Source organism: Cololabis saira, chromosome 13, assembly GCF_033807715.1.
Source record: "Cololabis saira isolate AMF1-May2022 chromosome 13, fColSai1.1, whole genome shotgun sequence".
Classification (NCBI taxonomy): Eukaryota; Metazoa; Chordata; class Actinopteri; order Beloniformes; family Belonidae; genus Cololabis; species Cololabis saira.
Window position 1 is genome coordinate 18,650,580 of NC_084599.1, and position 26,087 is coordinate 18,676,666.

Sequence of the window (26,087 nt, forward strand, 5' to 3'; positions counted from 1 at the left end):
TCACCTCAAATCATTTTATTTTCTGGTGTTGAGAAAATTTGACAATATTTTTTTCTTTTTTTTTCTAGAAAACTTCAGTCCGTGGGGCTATGACGGTTACCGGTGCGGAGGTTGGACCAGCCTGCTGTGATTGGTCAGCAGGGACACGGTGTGCCCAGCTCCACCGTCAATCCTTTGCTCAGCAGGAACGCCTCCTGTTTGGGTTCCCGCCCGAGGAACTTCCTCAGCATCTCTGAGGCGTCCTCGGAGCCGCCGGGCTGCAGGATGAACTTCCTGTAGTCCAGCCCCACCTGCAGGACCAACCAGGACACAGAGGCTCAACTTCACACTTCATTCAGGATTACTTTATCCAAAACAAGACTGAAAGCCATCATGGTTTGTTTTTGAGATTCTTCCTCTCAAATGACATCTCATCTAATAAAAGTTCCTCTTAGTAACTATAAGGTGTATTTGGGTAAATGGGGAAAACAGGCGAGATTGTAGGTGTAAAATGTTCAGCTGGATGGATTCAAGTTTCTAGCCCTAACAGAAACAGTCTGAGATTAAACGTGACTGATTCCTCAAAGATAATTGGATTTTCATGAATCTACTTCTTCTGGGACCTGCAGTCTGATGGAGGTTTGAAAACTCGTTTGACTTTCAGTTTCTCGCTCCAAGTCTCAACTGAATTAAACTTCCAGATCAGAGTCCAGTCCTTCACGGCTGCTGCCTACGGAGAAGTATTAGGGGCAGGCAGGAGAAAAATAAAAATAATATTTTAGAGGAGGAAGATTTTTTTTCTCATTATGCACTTCTAGTAAAAGGTTGAAATGTTGAGAAAAAAGTTGAAATGTTTAGATTAATGTTGAAGTACAATTTCGAGAAAAAAGGCAAAATTTCGAGAATAAAGTCAACCTTCTGAGACTATAACAAACAGCACATGTGACTGTCTTTACAAAATGCCTCGTAGGCCTATAGATGAAGTGGTGAAACTGTACTTCAGAATCGGCTTCAGTAACAAAGAAATTCAGTCAAAATTCTGCCAGTCGCTCTCCTAACTGGATTTGATGGGCCAGAGGAGACATTTCCACTTTATTCACGAAATTTCCACTTTTTCTCGACATTTCGACTTTTTTCTCGAAGTGCATAATAAAAAAAAATAAAATCTTCCCCTCTCAAATATTTTTTCTCCTGCATGGCCCTCATACTCTTCCGTAGCTGCCAGCATTATATTGAGATTCAACAGCAAGTATTGGCAGCTAATGATGCTGTAAGGACCAATCACCTCCCAGAATGCTGATAGAACTGCTTTCAGAAACATCGTGTGGCAGAATTACTAAACAGATTCAGGGCAGCAAACAGAGACGGATGAAATCGGTTAGATTTTTTCCCACATTCCGTTTAATTATTTTCCATTTTCAGTTTTAAATTTTTGAGAATTTGGTTTTTAGCATTTTATGCAAATGTAACCCCAAGACAGTAAATACAGTAATTAAATATGAACTATTTATGCAATTATAACTGAAAACGTTTTCATACCTTTATATATATTTAAAGGCAAAAATATGGCACCAGTTATTCTCGTGTCTAACAAAACATCCTTTTTTGGGCATAAACAAAAAAATACCAAAAGTTAAACTAAGAAATAAATAACTCAAATAGGCCTTTCAATATCCATTTAAAGTGCAAAAAAGGAAAGAAAAAAACAGCTTATGCAATAAACAAATCATTTTAGCTCGTCTAATTTATTCTATCACCAGACACAGCTTGCCATGAAGCACCAGGCATTTCTCAGGAGTGTCATGACAAACCGTTTGTCCGATAACAGAAGAAACCAAACAAGCTATAGTAGATATAGATAATATGAACTTCATTGAACCCGTTAAACATTTTGAAATTTAAGCTGAAATATCCAAAGCACTTAACACTGGTTGTGCACGGGTGGGCGTGTGTATGAGTGTGTCCGTGTGTAACGTGTCTGGCGATTCAATCATCTGAAAGTTCAAAAATGTAATGATGAGAAAAAAAAAAATTGATCTATAGACATATGAACCGATTAGGAATTAATGAGAATCGATTTAGAAAATCGGAAAATCGATTTTTTCAACAAATGCCTACAACTACTGGGGCCTTGTTTTGATGAAAAGAAAGAAATATTGTGCTGACTGAGTAGAACCTAGTTGGGTTGGAGAGTCTGGGTTTGAATCAGTAAAAGCTGAACTCTGGAGCTCAACCGGAGCCGACGAGTCTCCCGAGCTCACCTTGGGATTCATGATGCCCTCCTGTCTGAAGCGGGCGAAGAACATGTCCATGGAGAACACCTCGCTCCACAGGTAGCCGTAGTACTGAGCGTCGTAGCCGCCGGCCAGGTGACCGAAGGTGGCCGGCATGTTGGTCCCTGCAGGGATGAGACGGAACCTCGGATGACTGTCAGATAATCACCCGCTGGACACGGACACCAAACTCTGCCACTGCCAGGGAAGAGTATTCTGAGAGGGAAGTCCGGATATCCGATATCTGCGCTCCACAGCCAGACATTTGGCAGCGTACAAACCTGCAGTTCCTCTACCGACCACTAGGGTCTGGATCCAACAGTCTCGGTTGACCCCCATGTTAAAAACATCCAATTTTACAGTGGAAAATAATGAACATTGGTTGCAAAATTAACTCTAGAAAAAGTCAGCAGGTGCTTTAATCCTGAAAGGTTTTGGACGAGACATGTTTGAAGGTAAAGGTGTGTAAAGTGTGTGTGTGTTACCCTCTGAAGCTTGGATCCCCAGGATGTCCAGGCAGAGGCGAGCGTACTCCTCTGCAGGGTCCAGGCCGGTTCTAGTGTGCAGAGCCTGGTCCACTTTGGCCAGAACGATCTGCCGCAGGTTGAAGAGTCCTGCAGGAGAGTCACAGGTAACGTTAGTATCTGACCAATTCTTAGGTCGGATTTTTTTTTTTACCTATATAACTAATATAATATGTACCACTTTCCCTAATAAGTTAAGAAATTGTTCTCCATCTTCCAGAAGTTACTGGAAACACACTGGGATCCAGCAAAAGACCCAACACATGTGTGACATGTCAACGGCACATTGACTGGTTTTAGCTGAAGCGTCAAGACATCAATCGTCCGCTATATTTGTTGGGGAGAGACAAATCAAGTAAACTAATACGACTGAGCAGGAAACTAAGGGCGCTTTTCCTCTAGCACCTACTCGGCTCTACTCAACCAAGTTTCTTTTTCATAACAATTCACCTGGATCAGAAGTAGGAGGTTGGAGCGAAGCTGCTGTGACGTATTTGATTGTGTGATCTAAACGAAGAAGACAACACTAAAGATGTAGAACCTGGAGGAGATGATAGATGTGCTGCTGGGTCTGTGGCTTGTGTTCAATATCAAGTTAAAAAATGAGAGTGAGAGAAGCTTCAAGCGGTGACGCTTTTAAATTTTTTTAGTTTGTCTCAGCGCTGCTGAAAAGTCAGCTGGAGCCGTGAGCAGCTATGAAGTGACAGAGCTCCTGGTAGATCTTTTCGTTCCTTATCGCCCGTCTAGATCCCTTTTTAATTCTCTCCTCAGCCACCAGGTTTATGAACATCTGCACCTCAGAGTTGGATCATGAAACAGACTTTTGTGCTGCCATTGCTGGTCAAATAAAATGAACAAGAAGCCGTCACAGTCTCTTTCTCTGATTTCCACATCCTGACTCAGACGTCTGACTCCAACCCCCCGACCAATCGGTGGTCTGTAGTGTGATGACGTCAGATACAGCCGACTCAGCTGCTTAGAACATCGGCAGAATAGATACAGAAAAAGTATCTACTCGACACGTTAGACCCCTAGTGGAAAAGAACCAAACCAAGTGGAGTCGAGCTGAGTAGGTACTAGTGGAAAAGCGCCATAACATATCCTCTGAAAAATGTTCCAAAATCATGGGATTGGTCAGCTGGTCTCAAGGGGCAAATGGGGGCCCTCCTGCTCCGACGGGACATTTGCTGCGGACACACGATGGACTCCTGGAAGACGTGGAGGATCGTGTGTCTGTCCACATTGGCCCGGTTTCCCAGATCAGTTAAGTAGCTCTTAACAGCGAAATTCTTTCACAGGCTCCTTAAGATGGTTTGAAAGAAGTCTTTCGCTGTTAAGAGCTACTTAACTGATCTGGGAAACTGGGCCATTGTCGGTCCCAGATGTTGAAGATGCCTTCATAATTGGATTTCTGATAACAGGATTTCTACTTTTTGGAGCTGGTTACCCGACGTATCGACAAATTGGGAAAACGTCAACAGCTATTCTGGCCCTTTCAAACCTGCCTGACGTGGCTGAAGGGATAAGTTGTGGGATAGGGATAAGGAACACTCAGACTCAAACGTTGAGCAAAACCGCAAACTAGATTCACTTCTTCAACAGAATCGAAGGCTAGCTGCGGTTTAGGAACTCATTGGCAGGATGGAAAAGACCATGGAGAAGTTGGAAGCTCAGCTTGGCGGGAATTGACCAGAAATTCGTCTATTTGGGTTCGCCATTGAGATGAACCAGAGACTTTAGGCTGACAGATAATTACTGGAGTCTGTCTGACCCAAATACAATTGTTGATACTTCAATCTGACCTTGACAGAGCAGCTTGGCAGGACGCTAATGGAAAAGAACCAAGTCAAGGCGAGCCGAGTAGGTACCAGTGGAAAAGCGGCATAAGTTAGAAACAATGAGTCGTCTAGCTCTACAGGTGTGATACGCACCGGTGTTGGCGAGCCGGGACTTGATGAGTTTGTCCAGCAGCTCAGCAGGGATGGCGTGCCCCGTCTTGTAGTGCTTGGACATCCTCTGGAGAGGCTCCTTCTCCCAAACCCAGTTCTCCAACATCTGAGACGGCGCCTCCACAAAGTCCCGCTCCACGTGAGTCCCGCTGAACATGGCGTAGTCCGCCTGCAGACACAGCAGAGCGACAGTTGGCTCACAGGAAGTGGACTTCACCGTCACAGGCTAAACAAAGCGCGGCGGCGGGCTCGTCAGCTGACCTGAGCGCAGAGCTGGTGCATGACGTGTCCAAACTCGTGGAAGTACGTCTCCACCTCGTCGTGCTGGAGGAGCGACGGGGCGTCGGCCGTCTGCTTGCTGAAGTTGGCCACCATGGCGGCCACCGACATCTGACGTGTGCCGTTGGGCAGCAGGCAGCCGGGCTGCAGGCCGAAGCAGGCGGCGTGGCCGTACTTCCCCTCCCTGAGCAGAGAGGACACCAGCAATCAGACAAGACCAAAAACAAACGGCTGGAAATAGATTCAGAGAGAGACCCTGACTCTGGGGGAGGTGGGGCAGCTTAAAGCCTCCCCAACGATGCCTGGAATCAAGATTACCGCTGAAAATTATATAGCAAAATCTAAATGAGGATATCCACTATTTATTGGACCAAGATTGATTCTCTTTTCGTGAACAGAGTTTTTGATAAAAGGGACTGTTTAGATGGACCTCAGCTCAATTTAGTTTTCAGATACCAAACTATAAAACTGCCTTTGTTTTATATACAGTAATCCCTGACTATAACGCGGTTCACCTTTCACGTCTCGCTGCTTCACGGATTTACATTGTGCATCTTGTTCTGCATTCTGATTGGCTAAACAGTCTCCCCGCTTCTTCACTTCCTGTGTCAATAACGTTGGTTGCTTAGCAACAATGCTGAGAACGGCCAATGAGTTTCAGCAGCAGCTCAAGAACGGGACCCTTTGATGAATCGTTCATTACAGTCTCAGATATAATCCATGGTGGCATGTCGGTTTACAAGAAGAAAAAAGAGCGACAACAACTGCCCATAACTATGTTCTTCTCTGGAAAAAACACACCTGCACCGCGGCTTTAGAAGAAAAAGACGCTACAGAGCGAGTCAGGATGCAGCAGCATCAGAAGAGCAGTGAAATACACGCCAGTCACAATTTGTCCTACTGTACTTATTGTATTTGTTTTCATAATCATTTTCATTTTCTCCCGTTCAAATCCAATTAATCGTGTCACAGTGTGGCTGATCTCTGCAATTTGAAGCCTTTTATAATAATTGTAAAAAAAAAAAAAAGAGACAGAAGCAAGGCAGACTGAAGCTACGTGCTGCTAAGGTGTCAAGAGGAGAATACGTTGTTTAATACCAGCAACTTTATAAAACATCAAGACGCATCATAAAGCTGCGGATACGGAGTTTGCTAATGCTACTGCAAGACCACAACAGTCAACATTAGCTCAGGTTCTGCAAAAGCGACAGATAATGGCAAGAGACAAGTTAAAATAACGGAGGCTCTAACCCGTTATTCAGCGCTGGATCACCAGCCACTGTCAGTTGGAGAAGACGAAGGATTTCACATTCACGTTTTCTCGACACACTCGAGCCGCAATATGATGGTTCATTGATATGTTATGTGTGATATTTTCTTACATGTGAAGACAGTGCCAGTGTGGAGACTTTTTATTTACACAGAAAGGTTATTTTTTTTTTTTTTTGTTTACAATAGTTATTCTACTCATTTTATTTATTTTTTATTGAATTTATATATTGTCTTCCAATTCATTGCATTTTTCATTGTATTTTTAGCCTAATTATCTTTGTGGTAGAAGTATCGTATCGGTACTCGGTATCGGCAAGTACACAAATTAAAATACTCGTACTCGTAGTGAAAAAATGGTATCGGGGCATCCCTAAAAAATTCAAATGTTGGCAGTCGGTGTTGCAGCATCAACCAGTTGCTTGTTGGAACTTGTGCTGATTTGTTTGGGTGGAAGTGTTTGATGTGGGAGGTTCTGACCGGGGGTAAAGGTCCAGGTAGAACTGGCCGATCGTCTGACCGCTGCTGCGGTCCTTAACGCAGTACAGAGTGACGTCGGGGTGCCACACAGCCGCTCCGTCCACCAGCTGGAAGGTCAGACCCAGCAGCTCCTGGTAGATGTCCAGGAGCCCGCGGGTCACCACCTCCATGGGGAAGTACTCCTTCAGCAGATTCTGGTCCACCGCATACTGAGTCTCCTCCACCTGAGGACGGAGAGGACAGGGGGCGGGGGTGAGAGTGTGGCATATGGAGATGAAGGACAAAGAAAACCCCTCCCATGATGCCTCTGGCTCGGACCTGGGTCATGAAGTAGCGGGTGTCCCAGGCGTGCAGCTCGCCGGTGAAGGGCAGACTCCTCTTCTCACACTCCTTCTCCTTCAGCTTGAGGATGACGGCTCGCTCTTCCTCACCCAGCGGCTTCAGCTTCCGGGAGAGCTCCTCTGAAAGAGACCAGATCGTCAGCGGCAAGCCTTCACAGCTCTCCTCACACTCACTCCCAACCACCCACCCACCCAACCCACCCATCCATCCATGGGAGTTAAAGCTTAAAACCAGAGTAGACTTGACTCGTGTGCATTCACAGCACAGAAAAAACATCCACAGGACAAGTAGATTTATTCCTTAATTTCCTTAAGTACCGGTATCTAGTTACAGGAATAATCCTAATCTGAAGTTTCCTAAAAAGAAAAAAGCCCTACGGTAAGAAAACTGTGTGGCTCTATCCTAACAGGATGCAGCAGCAGCATTGAAATACGCGCCAGTCATTTTTCATTTTCTCCCGTTCAAATCCAATTAATCGGGTCCCGGTGGGGTGGGGCTGATCTCCGCAATTTGAAGCCTTGTATAATAATTGTAAAAAAAAAAAAAAAAGGTTGCTACTTCGCGGACTTCACTTATCACCGGTTCTTTTTGGAACATAACCCGTGCGAAAAACCGGGGGTTACTGTACCTTCACTTTTCCTCTTTTATTAAAGGAGTATGATCTCATGCTGCCATGTTCAGCCGTCAGGCTCACATGACTGGAGAGCCAGGTCAGGGCTGGGTTAGGGTAGTAATGATCAGTGGGAATGTGCTTTGTTCTGTAGTTTGTCAAAAACGTCAGTTGCAAATTAAGTAGTTTGGTAATTTTCAACTGAAACAAGGTTTGTAACTGCTGCTTTTCACCGTGCCGGAGTGTGATTACCGTATGTCATTTTTGTGCTTCATTCTTCACATTCTTAAACCACATTGGATTCATTTCCTGCCTATCAAAAGCAAGGGTCAAAAGATGTGTAGATCTGCTGCACTGCTGAACCTGGAGGATTTGTCTCGTTACCTGACTATCGCTGATCTTTGTTAGTAGTGATTATGATGACCCTTGATGTCCCAGGAATTTTAGATGTAACTGTTGCAGGACTCACCTAGGAAGCCGGCCACCTTCTTCCCAGACTTGGCCATGTTCATCTCCAGGACGAAGTCGGCGTGCGTGCTGAACCCGAGCAGAGTGCTCTTCTGAGCTCGGAGCTCCACCAGCTCCTTCAGGATGGCCGAGTTGTCCTGCACACATGTACACACTCATTAATAATTAGTCGAAAACAATATAGCCATCCTTCAAATCCATTATTCATTCAGTTAAAACTGATGAAATTAGTGGACCATAGAATTCTCCAACTTATGTGGAAAGCTCATAAGAAAATTTTGCCAATCAATATACTGAGAAAATAAGTATAGATCTTTAAAAAAAAAAATAAAATTCAGGACATAATTAATGGAACGTTGTGTTTCTGTAAAAGGTTACAGAAGCCAAAGAATGCAAATCAAACATTACATTTAAAAGAATAATAAAAACCAGTTTGATGAAGAAATATGATAATTGTTAAGTTAGGTGGGTTTTCTTTTTTTTCCTCTTTTTAGCACCAGTCATATTTTTTTTCTTTGAATCAAAAAAGAATATGACTATCTGTGTTTGACGACAGCTATTTTGTGTTATTTTATAACTTTGTTGTAGTTTTTTTTTTTTTTTTTTTTTTTTAAATTACGTTTATTGGAAAGTTGTTTTTTTATTGCGTAATTTGTTTTTTATTATTACATTAATTGAAACTTGATTTCTTAGGAAAAGTACATCAAATAAGCTTAGTCTTCTTTCTGTTCCCTTTCATTTAAGGAAAGAGATTTGTTGTAATTATATTGAACTGTTTTGTTTTTCTTTCAATGAATGAAATAAAGAATAAAAGAAAAAATTAAATGAACACCTGCAGTCATGTGAATGTTGTCCCATGTGTTTTTTTTTTTGCGTCAGTATGCTGGACATCAATAAGAAAAGCGCTCAGGGCAGCAGGACCGGGAGCAGCCCCGCCCTTTGTTGGTTGAGCTTCGTTGTGATGCTGCTATTTGATTGGTGGACCATGCGAGTGCATAGTAAAACCATCTGAATGTAGTGAGAACCGCAGACTGAGCACTTAACAACTACAACCTCAGATGATGACATATGGCGCTTTTCCACTAGTACCTACTCAGCTTGACTCGACTCTCCTCCACTCGGTTTGGTTCTTTCCCACTGGGGTCTAACGTGCCGAGTAGATACTTTTTCTGTATCTATTCTGCTGAGGTTCTAAGCGGCTGAGTCGGCTGTATCTGATGTCATCACACTACAGGCCACCGATTGGTCGGGGGGTTGGAGTCAGACGTCTGAGTCAGGATGTGGAAATCAGTGAAAGTGACTCTGACGGCTTCTTGTTCATTTTATTCAACAGGCAATGGCAGCACAAAAGTCTGTTTGGTGATCCAACTCTGATGTGCAGATGTTCATAAACCTGGTGGCTGAGGAGAGAATTAAAAAGGGATCTAGACGGGCGATAAGGAACGACCAGATCCACCAGGAGCTCTGTCACTTCATAGCTGCTCACGGCTCCAGCTGACTTTTCAGCAGCACTGAGACAAACTAACAAAAATTAAAAAGATCCACCGCTTGAAGCTTCTTTCTCTCTCATTTTTTTTTTTACTTTATATCGAACACAAGCCACAGACCCAGCAGCACATCTATCATCTCCTCCAGGTTCTTCATATTTAGTGTTGTTGTCTTCTTCGTTTAGATCACACAATCAAATACGTCACAGCAGCTTCACTCCAACCTCCTACTTCTGATCCGGGTGCTGAATTGTTCTGGAAAAGAAACCAGGCCGAGTTGAGATGAGTAGAGCCGAGTAGGTGCTGGTGGAAAAGCGCCAATAATTGTTTCTTACTTTGCTATTACTTATTTTAGGTTGGGACTTTGAAAGACAAGAGAATCAAGGTTTTGGAGTGACCCAGTTTCAGCCAAGCTTTACCTGTCGGTTGGATGGCCTCACATTTATCGCTAGAGCACTCTGGTATTCATTTATTGTGAGATGTCCAGAGATGACTGCAAAACAACCCCAGACCATCATCCCTCCACCACCGTGCTTGACAGTGGGTATGATGTGTTTATGCTGAAAGGCTGTGCTTCGGTTTCTGTCTAAAGTAAGATGTCGGTATCCAATTTACATCTGATACCACTTTTTTTTTTTTTTTAAACAAAGAGCTCGGTAAGTTGGTTATGCACTACTGCCTTTTGTTGGACTGAGGTAGCTATTTAGCGGTAGCCCAAAGTGAGGCCTTAATGTCTGAAGAGGTCCTTATAGTTTGGAAATGGTTTTATTACCCTTCCAGACCGACTGCTTCTCTGAGACGAGATTCTTCCCTCTAGGCATCATGCAAACCTCTGCCTTTGTAGAGACCTGCACATCTCCTGAAGATTTAAAGCACCCTAGTGAAACTCTCACTCTTTAATCAAATATTCTACACATTACTATATAATTCAACACTAGCTTTAATCTCACGGGCACTTAACAGTACTACTAGTAAAGATTAGATAAGAAAACCTTTATTTGTGGGGAATGGGGAAATTGCAGTTTGCAACAACATGCAGACTAAGAGATAAGATTAAGAGTGTTCGTTATGAAGTCTAAAAGCAGCAGGAAGGAAACACCTTCTATATCTTTCCTTCACACGTTGAGGGTGAAGCAGTCGGTCACTGAAGCTGATCCTCGGTTTTGTCAGATTTGAGGCTCGTTATAGTCGATATAAAGCCTGATTAGGTCAAGAATTATCTTTCAGTCGATATTTAAAGAGAATGGTTGTGGTATCAAGATCGATCCCTGAGGAACACCCTCAGTAGAAAGAAAGAAACCCTTGTAGACAGACATGGGAGTGTTTGACAGCCTCACCTCCTTGCAGCGAGAGTTGAAAGCCTCCTCCAGCTTCTTGCGTGTTTCTGGGACAAAGCATTTCTTCATAGTAGGAAAGTAGTGAGGATACTTGAGGGTGACCTTCAGTTTATCTCCGTCCTTATCCAGAGAGCTCAGGAAGTCCTCTGGGAGGCCGCCTGAGACAGAAACAAGCCGGATAAAACACATGTTTAAAACCACACAGTGGTGAAGACACAGGTCTTATGCTGGATTCACACTGAAAGCGTCAAAAATCTCCTTACGCCTACATCGCTACTTGCCAGAACCTGTCGACGCCAGCAGCGGGCGGGGCTTTCAAGCTGCGCTGAAGAACTGGAGGAACAGAGTGCATATAGCCTACATATCTATATATAGCTGCACATCTTCAGTTTTCTATTTTACCATGGATCACACTTTGGGAAGCTTTCTTTATATTTAAGCGTTATTTCCACGTAGATAAGAGTGAGTGTTTGATGCTCCTTTAACAAGTTTGGTCCTGGATCAACATCAACCATCAGAGTCGTTGGTCCCGGTGAAGCTGCAGTTTGTCTGCGGTGAACACTGACACACCGGGTCGGAGCGGATTTGGTCATATTGTTTAAACTGTGTTTTGTGATTAATAAGAACGGCTTTTAATTATTTTGCGTTGGATCGATGTAGCAAATAATATAGTTCAGACCATCCAGTTCCTCAACCATCAGTTATGTGTTTCACATGAGCAGTTCAGGTAAAAACGGCAGTCAAATCAGCAAAAATGTCAGTTTACTGGATGAAATATATTAATTCCTGATAAAATATGTGTGTTAGTGCACAGCTCTGCTCATGTACGCATATGAATGAGTGTACGTTTGTGTGTACATGAAAGTACAATCTGCATTGAGGCTTCTTGCTTAGGGAATCCCGGTCTGTGATCGGATGCTGCCTCGGCGTCGCTCCTCATTTGCATAAATTTGAGATTTTTCAACTTCAAATTGACGATCTGGATGCCTCCGTAACCTCCGTAACCTCCGTAACCTCCGTAACCTCCGTAACCTCCGTAACCTCCGTAACCTCCGTAACCTCCGTAACCTCCGTAACCTCCTACGTTTTTCACAGTGCGCTTTCATAGAAAATGAATGGCAACCGGACGCTTATGACGCCTGTGGCGCTTTCAGTGTGGATCCAGGGTTAGTGTGCATTCATGGCTGATGGTTAGCCCCCCCCCGTGACTCTGGAGGGGTTCAGGGGGGGAAGTTCGGGGGTTTAGGACTCACCCAGGTCGTCGCGGCTGAAGCTCAAGCTGGTCGTATCTTCATTCAGGTTCTTGTTGAAGTCGATGCAGAGGTTGCTTAGCTTCTTCTTGATGCTCTTGATCTCCTGTTACGGCAGAGTGGAATTAAACCTCCAACATGGCAGATCTCACACCACCCCTGGACGTTAAGCAGCAGTCACGCACGTTTTTCAAAGTCCAGGCCTAAACAAAGTCTTCCCTAGCCGACATTTTTGAGATTCACTGTCAAAAACAATATCGCTTTTTTTAAAAACACAGCCATTTTAAGAACCTGCCACTTTTTTGCACATGTATACATCTTCACACCTAGTATATTTATTTTTTTACCATATTTTAATCCTGCTTGCCCCCTTAAGTAGTATTTTTTTCTCATTTTATTTGATCTTTTATTCTTTGTCCATTATTTTATGTCACGTTTACGCCATCAGAGCTAATTCCTAATCTGTAAACCAGTTTCATTCCGATTCCAATTAAATGAGTATCTCTCACCAGATATAAGGTTTATTTAAACAAAGCTGGTATCAGGCAGCTTGGTGGCACAGTGGGTTTAGCAAGCAGCCCACGCAGCCCGGTCTGATACCAGCTGGCCTCAAGTGACGACGGAGGTCGCTGGAGCCGTTTCCTTTGCCAAGATTGCAACCAAAGCAATGTTATAATGTCCTACATCCTCCAATTTTGTCATGTAAACTTGTTTGTTGTTCTAATCTGCTACTGCTACAACTGCTGCTACTACGGCTACTACTAAATATTTAATCACTTTTCCAACTGTTGCTCTGCTTACTGCCCCCAATCGGTCACCACCGGTACGACGCGAGCGACGTTGCGGTTGGTGGTGCACAAGAATGGACGTGAACGGACGCGAACGCAAGCACCAACTGCAAGTATATCCCAGACTTTACATTCGGGGTCTAGACATTATACCCATTCACACCACTAGATGGCGCCAGATATCTTTAAACGAATGCTAAACTTAACTCCCCAGGCCAAAGTGAAACCCTGTCATGAAGAAGAAAAATAAAAATAGCGGTAAGAAAGAAGAGAGAAGAAAATAAGAGGTGATAACAAATGGAGAAACGTAGCGACAATCTGGAGAAAAGTGGGTGGAAGGTCTGCAGGTGAACCGGCAGCTGAGGAGAAGTTATGACGCAAACTTCAAGATGATGATTTGAATGAGGCAAAATAACATGCTTTTTCTCTCCAATATATTTTTATAATCATTTGTTTCAGATGTACTGTAATTATTTTCAGTATAAAAATTTAATTTGGTGTTCAAAAAGTCAAGTTTTTTCAAACTTGAGCCTTGAAAAAGAGGGGGTCGTCTTATCATCAGTGTCGTCTTATATTCGGGCCGATACGGTAATCATTTAAAGGGATGCCTGACAGCTTTCAGGCAGACGTGGTTGATGTACAGCATGCGGGTGTGCAGGATCTGCTCAGAGAGACAGTTGCAGAGGTTTAAAGGGAAGCAGCTCCACCTCTTGCGTCTGCTTGGGCAGGTGGAGGCCGTTCCTCTTCCCCAGCTTGATCAGTCGCTCCATGTAACGCTTCGCCTCCGGAGTGAGGCTTTCTGGATCAACCTTCTTCTGCAGAAGAAGACAAAAATAAGTAACCAAAACACTGTCAAGATACATCCGGAGCTTACAGCTTTTAATCTCATTCAAAGCATGAATTTGGTTGTTTGTTGCTTCACAACGATGTCCTCCCTGCTCTCAATTCAATTTTATTTATCTAGCGTCTAATAAAAAAAAACAAGTTGTCTCTAGGATCTTTCTAGGGACCAGAACATGATCCCCGAGCAATTATTACACAATGGCAGGTAAAAACTCCCCTAGTGGGAGAAAAACCTTAAGTCAAACAGTGGCAAGAAAAACTCCCCATTAGGTGGGAAGAAACCTGGACCAGGACCTGGATCATAAGGGGGGAACCTCCTGCTGGAGACCAGACTGGACAGAGCAGGAAAAGAGAGATCAGACAGAGGGAATGAAGAACAGAGAGAGCTCTCATTTTAATTGATCTCCCTTCTGGGGTTAATAAAGCATTTTAATATTGAAATAAACTGAATTGATGTCTCCTCCTACATGAGCAGCCAGTCACATCGGCTCCTTCAGAACTCCCATTTAGTGCGGCAAAACCAACACTGGATTTCTCAAAACTCCAACAGACAGTTTGCCATCTAATTTACTCCAACTCATCTGTTGTCACCTAATCAACTCCAACTCAGTTTATGTAACCTGATGGTTTTAATGTTCAAAGTGCACATGTCACAGGACACGACCGTCACTGCCCGGCCAGTGACTAATCAGCATCACTTGCCTGACTGGTGGAACCCAGCGTGGTGTCAGCTTACCTCCAGAGCAACAACCCTCTGGTAGACGTCCTCCCTCATGCTCATCTCCACGTCAAACTCAGACAGAAGCTTGTCGGCATCGGTGCTCGCAGCTCGGACCTCCTTACAGGGCGACACGTGCTGCGGAAAGTCCAACATGTTCCTCTGAACTGAAACCCAAAGGGCGGGGTCACATCAGTCGGACATCACAGTTAGTCAGAACAGAACTTTTACCACCCTAAAGAGGCCTATATGTGCTATTCCAGCTAGAAAATGACAAATTAAAGCCACTATGTAATAATAGTAATAACACTTTTGACCAAATGGTGCACTTAGATCTGGTGTATTGATCAAGACTCACTGACAGCATTGTGTGAATGAGTTGTAAATGTCCAGGATGTCTAGTAGTAACACCACATTAGTCCTAGAGATGTGCACATGAACTACTGCAAAGGGGCTTTGAAATGGGTTTTTCCTCAGCAACTATTCACTGTTTTTAAAACTGACAGTTCTGATTTCATATGCTCTTGTGCTAACAGAAACCGGTCCGGAAATGAAAATTGATTCTGATTTCTCACACGCATGCAGGCCTGGACCCAAACACTATCATATCCTCTGAAAAATGTGTAAAATCATGGGATTGGTCAGCTGGTCTCAAGGGGCAAATGGGGGCCCTCCTGCCTCCGACGGGACGTTTGCTGCGGACACACGACGGACTCCTGGAAGACGTGTGTCTCGTGGTCCCAGATGTTGAAGATGCCTTCATAATTGGATTTCTGATAACAGGATTTCTACTTTTTGGAGCTGGTTACCCGACATATCGACAAATTGGGAAAACGTTGACAGCTTTTCTGGCCCTTTCAGAGCTGCCTGACGTGGCTGAAGGGATAAGTTGTGCGACCAAAACACTCAAGACTCAAGAAGGGGGAGCAAAATCGCAAACTACATTCACTTCTTGAACAGAATCGCAGGCTAGCTGCTGTTTTGGAACTCATTGGCAGGATGGAAAAGACCATGGAGAAGTTGGAAGCTCGGCTTGGCGGGAATTGACCACAAATTCGTCTGTTTGGGTTCGCCATTGAGATGAACCAGAGACTTTAGGCTGACAGATAATTACTGCAGTTTGTCTGACCCAAATACAATTGTTGATACTTCAATCTGACCTTGACAGAGCGGCTTGGCAGGACGCTCCAGCCACAACCTGCTTTTCTGGTGCTGAGGTGTTTTTTGCACCTTCACACTGTATTCATACACAGTGTGAAGATGCCTCAGCTAATTGCACCAGTGTACCCATGTCATATGCTGTCATCTGTTTTGTCTTTTTTCTGTACTCTTGATGGGTTGTACTGGCAGTAATTTCACTGTTCTGGGACAAATAAAGCTTTATCTATCAAACAGCAATTCGTTATGTGGACATATGGTTGAAAACTACGCCTGTGTTGGAGGAGGGAAGAAAAAAAATAATAAAATTGATTTTCCGATTCTAAATCGATTCTCATATTAATTCCTAAATATCGATTCCCAGGACTGTTACTCCCAGGTACGGCGCAGGGCAGCTCCCCAGGACTGTTAAGGCTGGAATATACTTGCTGTTTGAGCCCGTGTTAATGTCCGTTCGCACAGACAACCAGCTGCGTTGTAAACGGACCTCGCTTGTGCTCCACGTGAGGAGAGTGCGTCGTACTGTAATACCAAATTATGATTCCACCTATTACCTATTTTTTTTGCACTTTAAACGGATATTGAAAGATTTATTTATTTCTTAGATATTATTGTGAAATTATTATTTCACTAGTTATTTTACAGTCATATAATTCAAAGAACAGCTCAAAAAAATGCTTTAATAACACTAATCCAAATCAATATCGGATCGAAATCGAATCAATCGATTCTGAATCTTAGGAGTCGGAATCAAGGGGCACGGTGGTGCAGCTGGTAGTGCAGCCGTCTTGCAGAAGAAGGTCCTGGGTTCGATTGGGACGCTGTGGGCGCTGAAGTGCGTGTTAAGTTCATGACTTCAGCACCCTGGGTGGGGTAGTAAAGGGCCTTTCTGTGTGGAGTTTGCATGTTCTCCCCGTGTTCCCTTGGTAGCTAATGTGAGCAACCCTCACAAAAACATGCAGCAGTCCTGGGCTACACATGCCCCCTCTGGCCAGATGGGGTGGGGAGGATCTGGCCGGAATAACGTGATCCTTCCACGCGCTACATCCGGCCGGAGAAACCCCACCCTGTCTGGTGAAAAGAAGCGACTGCTCACTCCTCAAGTAGGGCCTCCTGGGGTTGGTAGAGGGAGCAATGCCCAGGACTGTCACTTAGGTAGGAGCACTGGGTGATGAAATGGGTAAAAAACATCTGGGATAAAAATATATAAAAAAAAAAAAAAAAAAAAAAGGATTGAATCGATTCTTGACATTTGAATCGATACCCAGCCCTACTGAAAACAACCCAGCATCCCAAACTCCACAGTTAGTGACTGCTCACTGTGACCATTATCTGACCATGACTCACAGGTTTTAAGGCAAACTTGCAATGACTGATTTCAGTCTGTTTTTTTGTTGCTTTTTTTAAATGAAGAAAATAAGGACAATAAGCTAATTTCAGCATGTGTTTTGTTTTTTTGTGTTTCCTTGTGCAGCAGCTTCTAGCTGGAGGTGTTTTGAGGTTTTCAGTGAACTCCAAACAAAGCAGCAGCTGGTTCAGCTGCTTTCTCTCAAACTGCTGATGGCCCTCAACCGCCACTCCGCTGACTCAGCGCCACTGTGGCGCCACAATGGACGAGCGACCCGTGGAGCCCCCGGTTCGCGCTGCCTGCTCCACCACCTCATGTGCACGCTGCACCCACCTTTGCAGAAGCCATATCCATGAGCGGCAGGGTGTTGAAACGCTGCAGATAGTGTAGTCCCGATCGATCCGGCCCAGTCACGTCATTTTCAAAACATCGGTATCGTCCAAAAAAGTATCGGGACATACCTAGTTATTAAAGGGGACCTATTATGAAAAACACGTTTTTTCTCGCTTCAACATACATAAAGTGGCCTGCCAACTCAGAGAAGGAGGAAAGAGGAAAGCAACCAAATTCTGCAGTGTCTGTACAGCTGCCCGGATGAGCCATCCAGTGTGATGCGGCTTCTACGAGCCGTTCAGATTCGGCGCATTTTCGTTACGTAACCAAAATGCAAACCACGCCCACAACTAAACACTGTGTCCTAATCTAGCCTTCTGCATGCGAGCGTCCGAGTATCACGTAGCATCAGACGCTCTCTGTCCATCTCCCTCCAGCAGCTGCCACTTTATTGAGGTTTTTGTAGTGAAATGAGGAGGAATCATAGAGATACCTTCTCATTTCAACTAACTTGGATCATCCGTGACAGTTTACTACAGCGCTTTCAACCGGCGTTCAACGTGAGTGACAGGAAGAAAAGAGAAGCAGGGCGTCCGACAAATTTTCAGCTCAAAACGCTGCGCGCCGCGTCGTGCTGCGTCGCTGCGGCCAGTTAGGACAGTCCAATAGAAAATAAAGCAATGGAATTGATTTTGTCGCATCGCACACGGTGAATTATGGTTCTGCGTTAAATCGATGCATGTGTAACGCGGAACCATAAAATCAGCCTTAATAGTGTACACAGCATATCATAGCCCCGCCCACTCAGAATCCCACATAGAGAAAGAGGTTAGAAACGGTAAAAATAAAGACATGGGCCAGAGGCTGAATTTCTAATTTATATAGAAAAAACAATCAAAAGCTTGTTTTAAGTAAAGTAACTAAATTAGTTAAATTATTCTGAATTTAACTTTGAACAATGTTAATTTTAGTAGCAACTCTTTTCACATAGTGCTAGAACTTCCAGAAGAGGTCACTGATACGAACAAACCCAAAACTGAAAACCGTTTATCATGATAAGGTGCTGTTCATGTGGAACACCACAAGCTGTTCCACGTCAAGTGGAGTCAATCAAGGCAAGTGCAGCATCCGACCAGGATGCCTCCAGGACAGCTCCTTACAGAGTTGTTTGACTGACGTGGTAGGAGACCTTGAAGCAGACAGAACATGCTGAAGAGATTATCGTTCTCTGACAACACTTTGCTGTCATCCCAGAAGATGTGGAGGAGGCGAATTTGCAACACAAACCCAAACAGGCTGAATTTAACGTACAGATGTATGGACCTAGTTATGGAGGTGTTCAACTGTTAAATCTTATTTGAAAAAGGAAATCAACCAAAAACTTCATTAGTAGTCCCCTCACAGTACAGTAATCCCTGGCTATAACGCGGTTCACCTTTCACATCTCGCTGCTTCACGGATTTGCATTGTGCACCGTGTTCTGCATTCTGATTGGCTAAACCAGGGGTAGGCAACCCTGGTCCTCGAGTGCCACTGTCCTGCATGTCTTAGATGCGAGGACCAGGGTTGCCTACCCCTGGGCTAAACAGTCTCCCCGCTTCTTCACTTCCTGTGTCAATAACGTTGGTTGCTTAGCAACGCTGCTGAGAACGGCCACTGAGCTTCAGCAGCAGCTCAAGAATGGGAGCTTTTGATGAATCGTTCATTACAGTTCTCAGATATAATCCATCGTGGCATGTCGGTTTATTAGAATCTTTTTGCCCAGAAGAAAAAAAGACGACCCATAACTATGTTCTTCTCTGGAAAAAACACACCTGCACCGCGGCTTTAGAAGAAAAAGACGCTACAGAGCGAGTCAGGATGCAGCAGCATCAGAAGAGCAGGGAAATACGCGCCAGTCACAATTTGTCCTACTGTACTTATTGTATTTTTTTTAATAATAATTTTTCATTTTCATTCGGTTCAAATCCAATTCATCGGGTCGCAGTGGTGTGGGGAGATCTCTGCAATTTGAAGCCTTGTATAATAATTGTAAAAAAAAAAAAAAGGTTGCTACTTTGCGGACTTCACTTATCATAGGTTCTTTTTGGAACGTAACCCCCGTGAAAAACTAGGGATTACTGTACTGCACTATATAGTGAGTAGGGCGTGGTTTCATAGACTGAGGATTAAAAGCTCTTGTGATACTGATAATAGATGTAATGTTTGTAAGAACAGAAACACTGACCCGTGTAGTCCACCTCCACGTCGGCTAGCGCCTTCAGCGTGTTCTCGAAGGTGACGCTGTCCAAGTCCAGGGCCCCCACGCGCTCATACACCGTCTTGGTGCTCGCGATGAGCTCGTCGGACAGCTGCTTTATCTTCTCCGGGCTCAGGTCCCAGCGCAGACGGTTCTCAGCACAGACCGGTGCTGGGCTGCCAAACACTACCTCACCTACGGCGACGAGACAGTACACGACAGGTGAGGACCTGAAAATTAAGCTATGATCATACAGAACAGGGCAAGGACGGGATGAAGGCAACACACAATGACGATACAGATGGCGCAGAGGACGGGAAGAAAATGATGATGAATGATAACGACATGTTGAGGAAAGGCTGGGATGAATATGATGAGGGATGGGACAAAGCTGTTACAAAATGAGGTCAGGACTGTACAGAACAGGATAAGGACAACACAGGAGAGAGACAACTTTAAGACGACAGAGATACAGCATGAGAAAAAATATGGGATAAACACAGAAGAAAGACGACAAAAAGGATGCAAGATGGTACAAGCCCAGGAAAGGATAGGATGGGGGTAATACAGGACAAGGGTGATGCAGATAGAGCAAACCTCAGATTTCAGTAATACAGTTGTTACAAAATAAGAACAATGATGTATGGTACCAGACAAGGACGGGACAACTATTGCACAAGTGTACAAAACAGTAGTGAACAAGGATGGTGCAAGACGGACCTGCAGAAGACATTGCTTTCAAGTGAATCTCTTCATAAACCTGTTATTACACCTAAATATTTGTATTCTTGTACTGCAGAGTTTGAGTTCAAGTTCATCTATTAAAATAATTTTTACTCAGAGTAAATACTCTAACCTGTTGGTATACTTGGACTATTTGGGGGGGAAAAAATGTCCAGTGGGAACAATTCAGAAACATTCTGAATTTCAACCTTTAAAGAGCCAGAAATGTTAGAGGTTATAAACTAGCAAATTTGCATGTATCTGATATTCTAACTTAATAAACATCCAAGTACAAAACAAAATTAATTTCTGATAAACTAACAAATCTGAGAAAGAAAACTATCTTACACTTGCAGTTTAAGACAGTTGCTTTTAAAATTTGACTGTTTTATTTTGAGTGTAAATTTGAAAATGAAAATTTAGAATAAAAAGTCGCAATTTCTAACTATATAAACTCACTTAAAAACAGAAAATGTATTATTCCTTAAGTACTCAAATTTAAAATAAATTTCCATTATTTCTGACTATATGGGCGCACAAATTTACAAGAGAAAAACTTAAATACTGTTTATTAAGGCTGAGCTTGAGCATAGAGGCTGCAGCATCTCTATACTGAATGAAAGAAGTGAAATTATGACTCACATATTCAACTTCTATTGTGATCCTTCAATTTTACACATTTATAACATCAGTTTTTTTAAACATAATTAATTTCTCGGATTGACTCGTATTGAATTTGATGGTTAAGTCGTGGATTTGAAAAGATACAGACGAAAGAAAAACTTGAGAATTGAATTTAAAGATGGAAGAAAAACATTTTTTTTTTACCTGATGGACAAGTGTGGCGCTAATCCTTGACGGGTGGTGCCTGTCATACCATTAACATTTCTTGCTATTCACTACAAAAATAAGCAATATCCTTAAAACTGTCCCACCCCCAAAATCAATTTCCTTTGATAAATTGATTTGCAATTTTAAGAAGTCACAATTTTCAGATTTCAAAGTTAAAATTAAATCATTCATGTCTGTTTTAACAAAGTTACAAATCATAATAATTTCTGTTTGTGACTTTATGAAGTGCAAATTTTATATTGTTTTTAAATTTGCATGTTTAAGAATACATAAATGCCACAATAAAGTCAAGATTTCATTTTTCTCGTGGATTTTTTTAAAGTTGCAAGTGACAATTTTAAAAGTGTATACAGACTTTTTTTTTCTTGATTTGTTATTTTAGAGTGTCACTTTTATTTTTGTGTTCCAATCAGAAGTACGTAAATGTTTCTTAATTAGTGAGATTATAATTTTTTTATTTATTTTTTCTAAGGGTTTACAAAATTGTAAATATCTGCAGAGCTGCAGTCAGATATTTACAGCAGGATGTATCGTTTAACATGCTGACTTGACGGTGAAATCAAAAATGACTGTTGTGTTTAGCCAGGCTGGGTTCATACAAATGGGTGGTTGCTTCACAAAGCACGGTAGCATAACAATTACGGATGAGAAAGTGATAACGGCCAGGCATTGGCTGAGCCAACTGCCAATCAATCATATTAGAAAAACATTTATCATTTGATATAAACTCTCCAGGCGTGGTGCAAAATGTTTTACCCCCCTGAATTGTCATGGGTGTAGAATCAAACGATTGAGACAAAGTTGGACATTTTAACATGGAGGTCAATGGAGATTGACTCGCTTTTGCAGCCAGCCTCTAGTGGTCAGTCGAGGAACTGCAACATATGTTAGTTCTGCAAGAAACTCAAAGCAGCAGTTAGGTGGTTGGGGTCTAAACATTGCAAATTGCTGCGAACCAATTCACCGCAAAATCACAAGGGGATGAAGAGTTTGGGAAGGATTTTTTTTATGAAAACCAAACAAAACTCCTTGGCTGAACATCTACCTCCCGGTTTTGCTTATTCACGAGAAAAAGATTACATTGGATTTTCATCTGAGAATTCTGACTTATTTTTCAGAAATGGAAAAATAAAAAAATAAAAAAGATACTCCCTACATTTTTTGTTTGTTTTAGGTTTCTGAAAAAAAGTAATTCTAGCTAAACATAAAATTGCACTGTCATGGAAATCTGTTCACAAACCAAGTAGGCAGAGTTGGGTTGAGGGATTACTGCAATGCATTACTTTGGAGAAACTTACATATGGTGTTTGAGAAGATTTGGGGCTCTTTTATGCAATTTCTGGAGGGGGAGAATTTTATTGCAGCTTTGTAGTCTACTGTTGTATTATATGTATTATATATTTTTTATTCTTATTTTTATATACGCAGCTTCTTGTTTATTTCTAATAAGGTCACTGATCACATTTGGGATGGTGGGAGCGTTCTAGAAGTACACAATGTGTTTCCATCTGTGTACGTAGATGTTGGTCACTCATTAGCGTTATCCTTTTCTTTTCCCTAAACGCCATGATGAGAATCAGTCAGTTACCACAACAGTAAAATCTACCACTTAATCTCTAATTTGGAATATCTTCTAGTGCCTATTTGTACGTATTAATTGCGCCTTGTTCTGTTTTGTGCCTTTGTACTGTAATTGAAAAAGTCAATAAAAATATTTGTAGAAAACAAAAGAAAGTCAGAATTCTATTTTTTCCCCCTCAGTGGCCCTAATCCTCTTCCGTGCGGTGGTGTCCGTCAACCTTGATGCTGCAATGTGAGCCTCAACCGTTTAAATTGCCAGTTTCAGAGTAATCGGCTTATCCGTGTGGTGCCGAGGGGAACAGATTGGTTGTTTATAGTATCAGAGCGCCACCCACCAACACAACACTGGTGGATGACAGCAGGTCAGTGGGCTGCAGGCAGATTTGTCCTCAACTGTTTTCTCCGCCCCTACAGTACTAATTCATTTATACCCATTATTAATAATTAAACGCAGACGCAACTATGCAATTAGTTTGTTGTTGTTTTTGTCTTGCAATCGCTGTAAACCTGGCCCACCCATGATGCTGATGCGGCACGACGTTCATGAAGTGATGCTGAGAGCAGAAGATGCCTCGGGTTTTGGGACACCACACAGTTAGGGGTTGGTTGTAAGGAAATAGGTAATAACAGTCAGCTCTATCCGTTAGCCTGGGCACTACGTCATAAACAAACCCTGATCCGAACCCTATGGCAAGCCGTTTTAACATTTAATGGCGTATAGTCGTAATTACATTGTGACTAGTCAGAATTGTCATTCAAGATATCTATAACGTCATTTTGATTAGTCAAAACTCTAATTCAAGATATCTGTAATTACATTTGGACTAGGCAGAATGGAAGTTACAAGATATCTCCAAATTGAGATATCTCTAATTAAAATTCATTACAATATATCTATAACTTGATTAGAGATATCTACAATTAAATTATGACCATCCGTAATTCCTGTTTTCACTAGTCATAATTCCAGTTTGAGATATCTACAACTTGGTTCTGACTAGTCAAAACTTAATTTAAGATACCTAAAAAGGACGATGTAGATATCTTGAATTGAGGGGAATTAAAGATATCTTGAACTGGAATTAGGACTAGTCAGAATTAAATTGCAGATATCTGAAACTGGAATTACAGCTGGTCGTAATTCAGTTGCAGATATCCGTAATTCACATAGCAGATATCTGCAACTGAATTATAGATATCTGTAATTAGAAACCCCACACACATGAATGGCAAAAGTGATTTGTCATAATTTGTCCTATAGGCATAATTTTTACTCAGAGTAAATACTCTAACCTGATGCTGGTATACTTGGGCTGTTTGAGGGGAAAAAAATGTCCAGTGGGAACAATTCAGAAACATTCTGAATTTCCGCCTTTAAAGAGCCAGAAATGTTAGAGAGGTTATAAACTAGCAAATTTGCATGTATCTGATATTCTAACTTAATAAACATCCAAATACAAAACAAAATGAATTTCTGATAAACTAACAAATCTGAGAAAGAAAACTATCTTACACTTGCAGTTTAAGACAGTTGCTTTTAAATTTGACTGTTTTATTTTGAGTGTAAATTCGAAAATGAAAATGTACAATAAAAAGTCGCAATTTCTAACTATATAAACTCACTTAAAAACAAAAAATGTATTATTCCTTAAGTACTCATATTTAAAATAAATTTCCATAATTTCTGATTATATGGGCGCACAAATTTACAAGAGAAAAACTTAAATATTGTTTATTAAGGCTGAGCTTGAGCATAGAGGCTGCAGCATCTCTATACTGAATGAAAGAAGTGAAATTATGACTCACATATTCAACGTCTATTGTGATCCTTCAATTTTACACATTTATAACATCAGTTTTTTTAGATATAATTAATTTCTCGGATTGACTCGTATTTAATTTGATGGTTAAGTCATTTGTCCTATAGGCAGAATGACGTTGTAGATATCTGAAATGCTCTTTTTGACTAGGAACAATTGAATTGCGGATATCTGCAACACATATCCAGTCCAGCTGTTAAATGTTAAAACGGCTTGCCATCCGAGCCAGCGATCGCTACAGTTATTCTGTTGTGCAGGTGAGGGACACCTGTCTGTTGCTAGCGGGCTAAAGCCTGAATTATGGTTCTGCGTTAAGTCGAGCACGTACGGTACGCGTCGCCGCGTACCCTACGCCGTAGCCTCTGCGTCGATTTAACGACCCATATATCAGCCTTGAGCGGCTGCTATCCCGGAGCTAGCGGAGGGGACGGAGCCACGTGGCGGCGGCCGCTCCCGCGGTAAACCCCCCGCCTCCGGGACCGAAACCCCCGCCGCCACAGACTCACCTGTCGGCCCCATGGTTCACACAATGAGTGAAGGTTGGTTCTGCTGTGTTTCTGTCACAAGCTGCCCCGGGGATCCGGATTTAAGAGGGAGACGTCACTTCCCGGGTTGAAGTTTCACAATAAAAGCCTGCAGAAACGAACAAAATCAGAGAACTACATTTAAAAATACTACATAACATTTACCCATCTAACACATATATATCAAAATTCCTTGACATCGATAACAAATGTACCTTTTTGTAAAACTGAAACTGAAACTGTAACTCACTTGTTTTATGGTTGCAGCACATTTTGGAAAGAACTTGAGAGCTATGTAAAACAACACATAAAATCAACATTGAAGGGAAGAACATTATTACTTATTTTGAATTTAAAGAAAATACGTTATGTACTATTGTCAATCTTTATATTTTATTAGGAACATTTCACACCCATAAATGTAAATTATTTAAGTTGTTTTTGTTTGAAGTTGATTATTATCTCAAGTCTCTTAAGTTAAAGGAGCTTGAGGCAGGATTGAGGCAGGATTTATGAAAAAAATTCGTATACGTTTTAAGTTTTCTAGTAATAATGTCAGATGAAGCGTTACAAACCAAAAAGAATGAGCCCTCTAGTGTATCTCTCCTTTACCTTGAACAGGCTGTGTGCTGTAAAATGTGCTGCAATTCCGGGCCGGAATTTCCCGCGCTGGGCTGCGGATGTGACATCACATGACGCTGCATGCGCGTTCTCCCCGTTCTCCCGTGCCGGCTTCACTGTTGGCTGCAGTACCCCCAACGGCCGTCGTGGTGAAGGGTGGCGCTAGAGAGTCTCATTTCTTAAAAGGAGCCTCAAGCTCCTTTAAAGGAGCTGTATGTAAGAGCAATAATAAAACGAATCATAAAATGACCCCGATATGTCAACAGACATTTAAAAATCATGTTCATTTCAA

At 42.4% G+C, this 26,087-nt stretch overlaps 1 protein-coding gene across 1 annotated transcript; it reads right to left on the reverse strand.

Moving 5' to 3' along the window:
• Positions 1–25,256, reverse strand: thop1 (thimet oligopeptidase 1). The gene is made up of 14 exons (XM_061738120.1): positions 25,157–25,256; positions 19,663–19,869; positions 14,615–14,763; positions 13,743–13,850; positions 12,251–12,353; positions 10,998–11,155; positions 8,175–8,310; positions 7,072–7,214; positions 6,754–6,977; positions 4,987–5,188; positions 4,708–4,894; positions 2,738–2,866; positions 2,241–2,377; positions 1–290 (listed from the first exon to the last, which is right to left on the reverse strand). Exons 1-14 carry the CDS (start codon positions 25,167–25,169, stop codon positions 135–137), a joined length of 2,052 nt encoding a protein of 683 aa, XP_061594104.1. The 5' UTR covers positions 25,170–25,256; the 3' UTR covers positions 1–134.
• Positions 25,257–26,087: the final 831 nt, after the last annotated feature.

Excerpts from the sequence above, each read along its gene's own strand:
- thop1 (XM_061738120.1), bottom strand. Across the intron at positions 14,764-19,662 it reads CGTGGAGGTGGACTACACGG|TTCAGAGGAACATGTTGGAC; the intron begins GTCAGTGTTTCT and ends TTTGGGTTTCAG. Across the intron at positions 12,354-13,742 it reads TGCCCAAGCAGACGCAAGAG|GAGATCAAGAGCATCAAGAA; the intron begins GTGGAGCTGCTT and ends CTGCCGTAACAG.